Raw genomic sequence first — 12837 nt, 5'->3', positions numbered from 1 at the left:
CCCAAAGTATTGGGATTACAGGCATGAGCCACCATGCCCAGCAAATTATGCTTTTTAAGTAAATTTTTAATTGAAATATTATTCAGGGCTAAAGATTGATTTCTGTCAATTTCAGGCCATTACAAACAGCCTTTTCTCCCTCACCTGGTAGGAGAACTAAACAGTGGCATTAGATTCTAAATGAAGTTACTTTGGGCCCCTAGAAAAAGTAAGGATATTCTAAAAGTTTGTCACGGTAATGTCATGATCATTTCTGGAGAAAATATTTTGGGGGTAGAATGATCTTTGAACCTCTGTTGTAGAAAGAAACTTAATAGGCAAACTGAAATAGAAAATATGAGTAGAAATCTTAGAGGGTATGGAGTGAGTTGGTTAGAGTTCTCTCATTTGTTTCAAATTATTAATCAGCAATGGTTTCAGTGATGAAACCATTGAATACAGACAAAAATAAAATTCAGAGAAAACCACTCTTTGAATCTCACGTTTGTATCTTTCTTTTGCAGAAGAAACCCAAACTGCTCAATCTGAAGGATTCTTCTATGGCAGATGCCAGCAAACATGGTGGTGGAACAGAATCATTATTTTTTGATAAGGTGAGTAATGGATGAGTTAGATTTGATAGTGCCTGTTAATGCCAAAAGAAAATCATCTTATCCCCCTAGAAGGTTTCCTTTTAAAGGTGTCAGGCTAATTAGGACTTTCTGTTTTTTAACATAGTTTCCCAGTTGTGAGTCCTTTGAGTCTGCTAGTACTATTAGCATAGCTAGAAAAATGGTAGCATTGTTTGCTTTGGTTTTATGAAGCAGTTTGGGGCAGAAGACAGATTTTTAGAAAATGTATTATGTTTCTCTTGAAAGATGTTTGGAGCTCCCATTGTAGATATCCAGGTCTGTGTGGCAGGCAGTACCAGTGCCTGTACCAATTTTTGAGGATTTAAGATGACTTGTAATCTTATTGCTGTGATAGTTATTTGTAGTACACACATACATAGCATTCAGGGGAATTCTAATTTACTTGCATGTTTTCAAAGCTACCCAGCTGATTGTAATGAGCAACGAGAGTTGAGGTTATTGGCATAAATGATGTTGTGTGGTGCCTTAGTTTGGCCACATAAACTTAAGTGTGATTTGCTCCTCGGAGTCAACTTGATGATTAGCAGGAAACTTTCATCAGGGTAGCTGGCACCTGTTGGGCTTCTCACTGGTAGGAATCAACCTGGATTGATCTGTGGTGATTGAATCAACCTGGATTGATCTGTGGTGATTGACTCTATTTTCTGCCTCTTGGGTTTTGCAGAAGGGCAGATGATTTAACATCTCCGTGATTAGTATCTCCTGATCCCTTTCTGTCTGCTGTGCCTATGTGAGCTTTTTGCAGGAGAGTCCTGCAAGAGTGTTGAGTCCTTAGCTCTGATGTGAATCATTACCAAAGTCTGCTTGGGTGGTTGGTGCTCTTAGACAAGTGTGGAAGTCTAGATCACAACCAATAAATGTCAAGAAAAGGGTATGGAAGGGAAGCTATTATAAATTAAGAATTAAGAAATATAGAAGCCAAATGTGACATGCAGACTTTGGATTCTGAATTTAAAAGCCAATTTATTTTTATTTTTATTTTTATTTTTGAGACAGAGCCTCACTCTGTTGCCCAGCTTGGAGTGCAATGGCGCAATCTTGGCTCACTGCAACCTCCGCCTCCCTGGCTCAAGCGATTCTCCAGCCTTAGCCTCCCAAACAGCTGGGACTACAGGCGCCTGCTACCGTGCCCAGCTAATTTTTTCATTTTTAGTAGACACAGGGTTTCACCATGTTGGCCAGGCTGGTCTTGAACTCCTGGCTTCAGGTGATCCACCTCAGCCTCCCAAGATGCTGGGATTACAGGTGTGAGCCACCACACCTGGCCAGTAGCCAATTTTTAAGACATTAATTAGACAATTGAACTTGACACGGACTCAATATTAGATGCTATTAAGGAATCTTTTTTACATTTTTGGGTTTTTTTTTTTTTAGACAGAGTCTCGCTCTTGTTGCCCAGGCTGGAGTGAAGTGGTGTGATCTTGGCTCAGTGCAACCTCCACCTCCTGGGTTCAAGTGATTCTCCTGCCTCAGCCTCCCGAGTAGCTAGGATTACAGGCCCCGCCACAACGCCTGGCTAATGTTTATATTTTTAGTAGAGATGAGGTTTCACTATGTTGGCCAGGCTGGTCTTGAACTCCTGACCTCGGGTGATCCGCCCTCCTTCGCCTCCCAAAGTGCTGGGATTACAGGTGTGAGCCACCACACCTGGCCTTTTTTATTTAAGAGATGGGCTCAAGTGATCCTTCTTACCCTCCTGAGTAGCTGGGACTTGCAGGTACACACCACCACACTCAGCTAATTTTTAAAATTTTTTTGGAGAGAGGGGGTCTCAATGTTTTGCCCTGGCTGGTCTCAGACTCCTGGGCTCAGGCAATCCTCCTCCTTCGGCCTCAGCATTTGCCTTCCAAAGTGTTGAGATTACAGGTGTGAGCCACCGTGCCTTGCCTTAAGGAGTCTTCTGAAAATAAGTTAATTTCTAAGAGTAATGGGTTTTTTGTTTTTGTTTTTGTTTTTTTGTTTTTTTTTATTTTTTTTCTGAGACAGTCTCACTCCATTGCTGAGGCTGGGGTACAATGGCGTGATCTGGGCTCACTGTAACCTCCACCTCCCGGGTTCACGCAATCCTCCTGCCTCAGCCTCCCGAGTAGCTGGGATTACAGGCGCCCACCACCACACCCAGCTAATTTTTGTATGTTTAGTAGAGACAGGGTTTCACTATGTTGGCCAGACTGTCTCGAACTCCTGACCTCAGGTGATCCGCCTGCCTTGGCCTCCCAAAGTGTTGGGATTACAAGCGTGAGCCACTGCACCCAGTCCTGTAATGGCATTTTCTTAGTACTTTTTTTTATATATACTATATCTAGATGAAATGTCTGGAATTTGCTTTAAAATGCAGTGGTAGGAGAAGTGAGTATAGATGAAACAAAATTTACTATAGATCATTGAGGTTGGGGTGAGTACATAGGTTCGTTATACTTCTGTCTACTTTTGTGTATGTTTAAAAGCTAATAAAAAGTAAAGGTAAATAGGGTACACAGTATAAAAGGTACAGTGTTCTTTTATCTTTAGCTTTAAAAGTCTAGATTCTATATAGTGTCTACTGATGAATAGTTAAGAAAAGCATACGGAAGTCTGGAGCAGGGGTTGCTGATAAGCCACTTGGTTTGGTGGCAGTCTGTGGTCTTCACCAAAGGATCACAGTGCTAAATACTTATTTTGGAACTGAAACTCCAGATTGGTAATCTAGCTAGACTAGTTTTACTTTGTCTATGCCATTGATCATTTTTGGGTTTTTGGTATTAAGATGCTCAGTATTGTAAATAGAGGAAGAAAAAAGACCAGATCAGAGGACAGAACTATCTTAAGAGAGCGTTATTCCAGATTACCAGAGTTTAAAACAGCCTTGGCAAAGATTCTTGCTGTAAACATGTTAAGAGAGGCAACAGGCCGGACGCAGTGGCTCACGCCTGTAATCCCAGCACTTTGAGAGGCCGAGGTGGGTGGATCACCTGAAGTCAGGAGTTCAAGACCAGCCTGGCCAACATGGTGAAACCCCGTCTCTACTAAAAATACAAAAAAAAAAATTAGCTGGGCGTTGTGGCAGGTGCCTGTAATCCCAGCTACTCGGGAGGCTGAGGCAGGAGAATCACTTGAACCCGGAAGGCAGAGGTTGCAGTGAGCTGAGATCGCGCCATTGCACTCCAGCCTGGGGCAACAATAATGAAACTCGGTCTCAAAAAGAAAAAGAGGCAACAAAAACCTGAGTAACTCTGATACGGCGTGGAGAATCAAGCATATGAGAAGGTATACTCCGAGATCTCAGTTTTTAAATTGTTATTATGGTAATTTTTTTTTGAGACAGAGTTTCGCTCTTATTGCCCAGGCTGGAGTACAGTGGCGTGATCTTGGCTCACTGCAACCTCTGCCTCCTGGGTTCAAACGATTCTCCTGCTTCAGCCTCCTGAGTCGCTGGGACTACAGGCGCCCACCACCACGCCTAGCTAATTTTTTTGTATTTTTTTCTTTAGTAGAATGGGGTTTCACTATGTTGGCCAGGCTGGTCTCAAACTCCCAACCTCAGGTGATCCACCCACCTCGGCCTCCCAAAGTGCTGGGATTACAGGCGTGAGCCACTGCGCCCGGCTGGAAAATTTTGAACATACATAAACAGAATAGTAAAATGATTCCTCACGTACCTACCATCCAGCTTTAGCGGTTCCCAATCCTAGCCGGTGTACTTGTTTCATATATATTCCCACCCATCCCAGTTTATTTGGAGACAAATCGCAGATACGTTATTTCATCCATACATATTTTAGGAAGTTTCTTTTAAAAATGACTCCTTTTTGTGGCCGGGTACAGTGGCTCAAATGCCTGTAATCCCAGCACTTTGGGAGGCCAAGGCGGGTGGATCACTTGTGGTCAGGAGTTTGAGACTAGCCTAGCCAATATGGTGAAACCTCGTCTCTACTAAAAATACAAAAATTATCTGGGTGTAGTAGCACATGCCTGTAATCCCACCTACTTGGGAGGCTGAGGCAGGAGAACTGCTTGAACCCAGGAGGCAGAGGTTGCAGTGAGCTGAGATCGCACCACTGCACTTCAGCCTGGGCAACAGCGCTGGACTGCGTTTAAAAAACAAAACAAAACAAAAAAACTCCTTACTGCAAACATAATCATTATCACATCTAAAAAAACTAACGTTGATTCCTTAGTGTCATCAAATATCAGTTTAAATTTCCCCGTTTTTATTTTATTTTCTTACTTACGAGACAGAGTCTTGCTCTGTCACCCAGGCTGGAGTACAGTGGCATTATCCCAGCTCACTGCAACGTCTGCCTCCCGGGTTCAAGTGATTCTTATGTTTCACTCAGCCACCCAAGTAGCTGGAATTACAGGCGTGTGCCACCATGCCTGGCTAATTTTTGTATTTTTAGTAGAGACGGGGTTTCAGCATGTTGGCCAGTCTGGTCTCGAAGTCCTGGCCTCCAGTGATCCACCCACCTTGGCCTCCCAAAGCGCTGGGATTATAGGCATGAGCCACCACGCCCAGCCACAAATTTCCCCAGTTTTTAAAAACTAATGGCAGGACAGCTGGGCAATATATGACCTCGTCTCTGCAAAAAATTTAGAAATTAGCCAGGCATGGTGGCTCACACCTGTAGTCCCAGCTACTTGGGAGGCTGAGGATGGGAGGCTGCAGTGAGCTGAGATTACACAACTGCGCTCCATCCTGGGCAACAGAGCAAGGCCCTTTTCAGTTCCCCACTTTAAGAAAAACAAAAACTGTTTTTCTTCCCGTTGTCTCCATAAGGTCCGAAAGGCTCTTCGGAGTGCAGAAGCCTACGAAAATTTCCTACGCTGTCTTGTTATTTTTAACCAGGAGGTGATCTCTCGTGCTGAGCTTGTGCAACTAGTCTCTCCTTTCCTGGGGTAAGTGAAATGAGGGGCTTAGCCCTGATGCATGATATGGAGACCAGGTAATGTTTGATTTGTGAGAGTATATGATAGGCAAAGTTAATTTACTTGAGATAGATCAGTTGACTCAAATGTTAGTGCCAAAAGAGTCCTGAGAAGTCTTCTAGTCCAGCTCTAGAGATGAGAAAATAGAGAGGGCATTAAGTATTTATTGACTAATGGCCAAGACTAGTGGTCTCCTGATCTTCTAACCAGTGCTGGATGTTTATCAAGAAAAATCTCTCCCAGAGTTCTGGAATTTTTTAAAAAATTATTATTTATTTTTTGAGATGAAGTCTCACTGTTGTTCCCCAGGCTGGAGTGTGATGGCGTGATCTTGGCTCACTGCAACCTCCGCCTCCTGGGTTCAGGTGATTCTCCTGCCTCGGCCCCCCAAGTAGCTGGGATTACAGGTGCCTGTCACCACACGCCCGGCTAATTTTTGTTATGTTTTTTAGTAGAGACGGTGTTTTACCATGTTGGCCAGGCTGGTCTGGAACTCCTGACCTCAGGTAATCCACCTGCCTCGGCCTCCCAAAGTGCTGGGATTACAGGCGTGAGCCACTACACCAAGCCTGGACTCTTTACTATATTTGACAACCTAAGAATTATGTGAACATTAAAGCAATATTCTTGATCAAAAGAATGGCTTGTTATTTTGCCTGGTTTCGGTACAACTCTTTGATCACCACTTTAACTGATCTGAGAGTATTTTATTAGAAAAAGGGGAAACCAAATGCTCAGAAGCAGTTCTTCTTAGGCAGGAAATAATTCATCCCTGGTAGCAGATTTCTGATCCAAAACCAGATGGTAGTAGTCATACCTCAGGATAACTGCATCCTGCCCCTAATTGCTTGTCACTTTTTGGTTTGATTCTTCAGGAAATTCCCTGAGTTGTTTAATTGGTTTAAAAACTTTCTGGGCTATAAGGAGTCTGTACATCTGGAAACTTATCCAAAGGAGCGAGCCACAGAGGGCATTGCTATGGAGATAGATTATGCTTCTTGTAAACGATTGGGCTCCAGCTATCGAGCCTTACCAAAGAGTTACCAGCAGCCCAAGTGTACAGGACGGACTCCTCTCTGTAAAGAGGTAAGGCCTTCCCTAGCAAAGATCAGCCCTGGGTCCTCAGCTTTTTCCGGAAGGGAGTGGTGGTACCAAGGATTGAGAATTTATATGAATGATGAAATTAAGAACTCTTTTAATCCTTTTTAAAAAGAAAATGTTTTCTACTTTTTTGTTTGTTTTTGAGACAGGGTTTCGTTTTGTCACCCGGGCTGTAGTGCAGTGATGTGATCACGGCTCATAGTGCCTCAACCTCCTGGGCTCAAATGATCCTCCCAAGTACCTGGGACTTACACATGCCTTCACACCCAGCTAAAAATATAAAAATAAAAGTTTTTAGTTTTGTAAAGATTGGGTCACTCCTCCTGGGCTCAGGTGATCTTCCTGCTTCGTCCTCCCAAAGCACTGGAATTATATTTCCGCTTATATTCAGCACCCTTTTCTTACTAATATCTTTTTGTAAACTTGCTAAAGGTGAAATTTGTGAAGTAATGTTAGTTGCCTATTTCTCTGCTAGAGTTTTGTCTTTTCATTCAGAATGCTTAATCACCAGAAAGCTTTTTTAGGCTTTTTCAGTCTCTCTTCTTCTACCCAAAGGTTTTAAATGATACCTGGGTTTCCTTCCCTTCGTGGTCTGAGGACTCTACCTTTGTGAGTTCCAAGAAGACTCAATATGAAGAACATATTTATCGTTGTGAAGATGAACGCTTTGAGGTACAAGCTTGTTTGGCATTTGAAGTTGGGGGAAATGGGAGATGCTCAGTGAGACTATCAGTACCTGTCTCTGAGGGGTATTAAGATGGAAGAGCCAAAGGCTCACATTCTTCTATGGTCAGTGCTTGTTGTGGTACTTTCCATGCTTTATGCATTGGTCAAATATATATATTAGTACATGCTTTATGGCAAATGTGACTTATCTAGGCCACTTTAGCCCTTTTAACTGAAATTGTCCATTGATGACTGAATAATAGTTCTTTTGATTTTGCATGGCATTTTAAGATTATTATGTTTTGCATGGTGAAGAAAAGCAGTATCCTAAGGTTTATAATACTTTCTTGAAGCTGTTTTTAAATTATTTAAGATCGGTGTGTATTGTTACCCTTAGCAAGTATCTTGCCATGGTTAGCAAACCAGCTCTGAGAACTGGAATTTTTCTTTCATGTTTCTGGTATTGATTGCTTTGTTGTTTTTTTGTTTGTTTGTTTGTTTGTTTGTTTTTTTGAGACGGAGTCTCGCTCTGTCCCCCAGGCTGGAGTGCAGTGGCGCGATCTCGGCTCACTGCAAGCTCCGCCTCCCAGGTTCATGCCATTCTCCTGCCTCAGCCTCCCGAGTAGCTGGGACTACAGGCGCCTGCCAACACGTCCGGCTAATTTTTTGTATTTTTATTAGAGACGGAGTTTCACTGTGTTAGCCAGGATGGTCTCGATCTCCTGACCTCGTGATCCACCCGTCTTGGCCTCCCAAAGTGCTAGGATTACAGGTGTGAGCGACTGCGCCCAGCTGATTGCTTTGTTTTGTTTTGTTTTTTTGAGACAGGGTCTCATTCTGTTGCCCAGGCTGCAGTGCAGTGGCACGATCACAGTTCATTGCAGCCTCAACCTTCCAGACTCAAGTGTGATCCTCCCACCTCAGACCCCCACCCCTACCCGCCACCGAGTGGCTGGGACTACAGGCATGTGCTACCATGCCTGGGTAAATTTTTTTTTTTTTGTAAACTTTAAATTCTGGGATACATGTGCAGAACGTGCAGGTTTGTTACATAGATATACATGTGCCTTGGTGGTTTGCTGCACCTATCAACTCATCATCTAGGTTTTAAGCCCCACATGCATTAGGTATTTGTCCTAATGCTCTCCCTCCCCTTGCCTCCTACCCCCTGTGGCTAATTTTTTGTTTTTTATAGAAACAGTGTTTTACTACATTACCCAGGCTGGTCTCAAACTCTTGGGTCCAAGCGATCATCCCACCCTGGCCTCCCAAAGTGCTGGGATTACACACATGAGCCACCATACCTGGCCTGATTGGCTCCTTTTGAAAGAAGGTTAAATTAGGGACCCCTTTCTTTTTAAAGGCAGAGTATTGCTCTGTCAGCCAGGCTGGAGTGCAGTGGTGTGATCTCGGCTCACTGCAACCTCTGCCTCACGAGTTTAAGCCATTATCGTGCCTCAGCCTCCCAAGTATCTGGGACTACAGGTGTATGCCGCTACACCCGGCTAATTTTTTTTGTATTTTTAGTGGAGATGGGTTTCACCATGTTGGCCAGGCTGGTCTTGAACTCCTGACCTCAAGTGACCCACCCGTCTTGGCCTCCCAAAGTGCTGGGATTACAAGTGTGAGCCACTGCGCCTGTCCCAGGAGCTTTATTTTGAAGTAATTAGGAAGGGAAGAGTGGAGTGAATAAATGAGGTGGTAGAAGGCCCCATACCACCTATATCAGGAGAGGAACTACTGAAAGTGGGCTCAAAATCCCCAGTGTGTTTATATGTCTGGTTTACATTATCATTTTTAAAAAGGGAAGTCTGGTTTGTCTAAAGATGTAAAATGATATGTATCCTATTTAGTGTATCTGTTACATTAAATTGACTGGCTGTGCTTATTTGTGTGGATAGGTATCTTGCTGTTTTTTTTTGTTTGTTTGTTTGTTTTTGGTACTCTTTCAGCTCTTTGCCAGTTTTCCCGCCTCACACTTGGTTCAGCTGTTTCTCGTGTGTTTTTAATTGAGAACCACATGCTGCCTGGCCACTGGCAGGTGGTTGGCCATCTTTGCCCCAGCATTTATAAGGAGTTGCACCTATTTGCAGAAAGCTAAATCAAGACAGATGTTAACTTCCATAGGGAGTGTTATCAAGCTAAAGAAGGCATTTCTTTGTTACTTACGGTTTAGTAAGGTTAGCTGATTGATGAGTTAGCAGAGCTTGGCATTTGTTTTTGACAGAGTGTTCCTATCCTCTCTCAGCTGGTATGCCTCCAAATGAGAGGCAACTTCATTTCCCATTTGTGACTACAAGCGCAAACATGAAAGAAGTGGGGTGTGCATGTGTTTAAGATTTGGTGGGATGAGCTAGTTTGAAGGAATGTGTGTTACCAATCAAGATAGGTTAGTAATGCCTCAGTACAGACAACTCCCACATCTGAGTGACTTGTAAAACCAGTGGGTTTAATTTCTAATCATTCTACATGTACATTGATGTTTAGCAGGGGATTTGGTGTATCAGAATTACTTGGGGATTCAGGCCAAGGGATTGCTGCCATTATGAATGTTGCTAGTCACTAGGAGGAAAAGAGAGCTTGGAATGGTCTCACACCTTTAAATGCTGCAGCCTAGAAGTAATAAACATTACTTCTACTCATCTCATAACAATTCATTGGTAAAAACTAGTTACATGGCCCTGTCCAATCATAAGGGAGCCAGGAAGTTTAGTCCATTTTTTGTTCATAATTGGAGAGCAAGAGGGGCCAGAAATATTGACCAAATGACTACCACATTCCCAAAACAAGAAAACTTAGGGAACACTTCTGCAAACAGTTGGTTGTAGACTGTTGAGACTGCTCATTTACTTCATTTTCTGTTTCTCATTTAGAGAACCTTATTTTAAGCTAGGGAAAAAGTAGACTCAGAGGTTGCCAGGAGTCCAATAAGAATTTAAATGGTTACCCACAGCTACAACAGTGAACTCCTTAAGTTATGATAGTCACTGCTCTTATTATTACTGGATGTGGAACAAGGCTATTGAATATTTAAGTATTTGAATATATTTAAATATTTCAAGTTAAACCAAAAAACTCTCAAGACAAAGCGGTCTTTTGGGATTGTTTTGATTGTTATTGTTTGTTCATAATGGATCTTAGCAATTCAGGAAAGTTCAGGGAAACATTTCAGTAAAGTCATCTCCTGTTTGGTTCCTCTGGTCTAAAATCAGTAGTCCTAAGCAAAGCACACGGTGGTGGTGGCGGCAGCGGCGACGGTGGTGGTAATAACTACCATTTATCCAACTTCATCCTGTGGTTCTTATGTGCCAGGTATTGTGCTAAATACTTTATGTGGATTGTATCATTTAATCCAGACACAGGCTTGTGAGAGTAATAGGTGCTGTTATCCCTATTTTGCTGATAAAGAAACAGTCTTATGTAGCTAGTAGGGCAGAACCAGGATTCAAATCCAAGGAGTTTGACTCCCTACCTTATTCTTCTAACCACTACTCTATTCTATTTTGATTTGGGTCCTGAGCATACCCTTCTTTGTCTTCCTCTTCAGCTTGATGTAGTTTTAGAGACCAATCTGGCAACAATCCGGGTTCTGGAAGCAATACAGAAGAAGCTTTCGCGCTTGTCTGCTGAAGAACAAGCCAAATTTCGCTTGGACAACACCCTTGGGGGCACATCAGAAGTCATCCATAGAAAAGCACTCCAGAGGATATATGCTGATAAAGCAGCTGACATCATTGATGGTCTGAGAAAGAATCCCTCCATTGCTGTTCCAATTGTCCTTAAAAGGTACCTGAGCAAATGTGCCCTTAGTGCTTTAGTGTACTTCACTACTGGTTCAGTGTCTCATTAAATAAGGCTCTCATTTTCAACCTGGTTGTCCCATGAGACCTCTCTTTCTCCCCAACCCTGGTTGTTGGAATTCAGGTGCAGAATGGAACTTCTTTTGGGGGTCCTGTGTAACCAACATTAGAGAACAAATCTTGTAAGTTCATGGTGGAAGGCTCTGTGTGTATGTTTGGGGAAGTATTTTAAAATACAGAAAAGAAAAGAAGATAATTACCACCCATGTTCCTGCCACACTCAGGACTAACTGTTGTTAACATCTTTGTGGTTTGTTTGTTTTTGTTTTGTTTTGTTTTGAGACAAGATCTCACTCTTTCACCCAGGCTGGAGTGCAGTAGTGTGAACACAGCTCACTGCAGCCTCAACTTCCCAGGCTCAGGTGATCCTCCCACCTCAGCCTCCCGAATAGCTGGGACTACAGGAATGTGCCACCACACCCAGCTAATTTTTATTTTATTTTTTTTAATAGAGATGAGGACTTGCTATATTTCCCAGGCTGGCCTCTAACTCCTGGGCTCAAGCAGTCCTCCTGCCTTGGCCTCCCCAAAGTGCTGGCATTACAGGCACAAGCCACACCACACCCAGCCCCATGTCATTATTGACCACACTGTGAATCCTTTGTTAGGAGCTTGGTTCTCTCTCAGTATCATCTGGTAAAAATTAATTCTTATTTGCTGCACAGTTCACAAATACCCAGATTTGATTTGTCCTCCCTCATCTTCCCCTCAAGAGCTGGCACAGATTGATGGTTTCTTCTCCCTCATCTTCCCCTCAAGAGCTGGCACAGATTGATGGTTTCTTCTTCTTGCCTGTAGCATTTAACTTCTGGCTTTTGAGATACAGGTTATTCTTCAGTTTTAGTGCTTTTTTTTTGTCTTAGTCTGTTCTCTTCTGGGTTATTAGAATCAGTTCTGATCAGAACTTTCCTGACTGTATCCAGAGGAACATAACTGTGCAAGTTCTCTTGTCTTGGACTTCTGTGTTTCTATTAGCATTGTGAACGTTTTGCAAAGTCCTATAGCAAAGAAACAACTCTTTTTTTCAAGGAATACTTGTACCTGAAAGATATTCCCTGGAATGCTGTTTTTAAGTAACCATTCTAGGTAAATTATTTGACTTTGGGATAAATCATTTCCCCAAAGTAAGTCTTGGATGAGTAATTCCCTCATGAAACAGAGTTCAAGACTGGTTTGATAGCATCCCAAGTTGCCAGTAATTTTGAGAGACCTAATATAGCTTTGCACTTTTCTTGAAATAAAGTAAGCCTGGCAAATTTCTTTCTTCTAAACCCTCTGAATTCCCATGTGTTGTTTCCATCCCTTCCCGCTTCACTAGGTTGAAGATGAAAGAGGAAGAATGGCGAGAAGCTCAGAGAGGCTTTAACAAAGTATGGCGAGAACAAAATGAGAAATACTACTTGAAGTCTCTGGACCACCAGGGGATCAACTTTAAACAGAATGACACCAAGGTCCTGAGGTCTAAGAGCTTACTCAATGAGATTGAGAGTATCTATGATGAGGTGAGCTGGGGTTTTCTGCATCTGTGAGAGGACTCTAGTCTATATTTAGCATAGCTTTGATTTCTGGAAATTACCTTTGTTAAATGCAGGTGAGACTCTCTAAGACCTGTTGATTCTTGCTTTATAGCTGTCATAGCCTTTTCTATTCCTCATTCTACCATTTTAAATCTA

The 12837-nt window shown here is 42.7% G+C and overlaps 1 protein-coding gene across 10 annotated transcripts in view; it reads left to right on the top strand.

Annotated features, from left to right (window-relative positions):
* SIN3A (SIN3 transcription regulator family member A) overlaps nucleotides 1-12837 on the top strand; it is an 84880-nt gene that overhangs the window by 48468 nt on the left and 23575 nt on the right. For all 10 annotated transcript variants that reach the window (XM_055363814.2, XM_055363820.2, XM_063699041.1 and 7 more), the window contains 6 exons: nucleotides 504-593; nucleotides 5389-5507; nucleotides 6413-6623; nucleotides 7194-7310; nucleotides 10852-11090; nucleotides 12483-12666. In XM_055363814.2, coding sequence (XP_055219789.1) covers nucleotides 504-593; nucleotides 5389-5507; nucleotides 6413-6623; nucleotides 7194-7310; nucleotides 10852-11090; nucleotides 12483-12666 — 960 coding nt within the window. The remainder of the gene's footprint in view (nucleotides 1-503; nucleotides 594-5388; nucleotides 5508-6412; nucleotides 6624-7193; nucleotides 7311-10851; nucleotides 11091-12482; nucleotides 12667-12837) is intronic.

The sequence above is a fragment of the Gorilla gorilla genome, chromosome 16, assembly GCF_029281585.2.
Source record: "Gorilla gorilla gorilla isolate KB3781 chromosome 16, NHGRI_mGorGor1-v2.1_pri, whole genome shotgun sequence".
In the NCBI taxonomy this organism is placed as follows: Eukaryota; Metazoa; Chordata; class Mammalia; order Primates; family Hominidae; genus Gorilla; species Gorilla gorilla.
The sequence above is the reverse complement of the archived record's forward strand: the minus strand, read 5'-3'. Positions and strand labels throughout refer to the sequence as shown.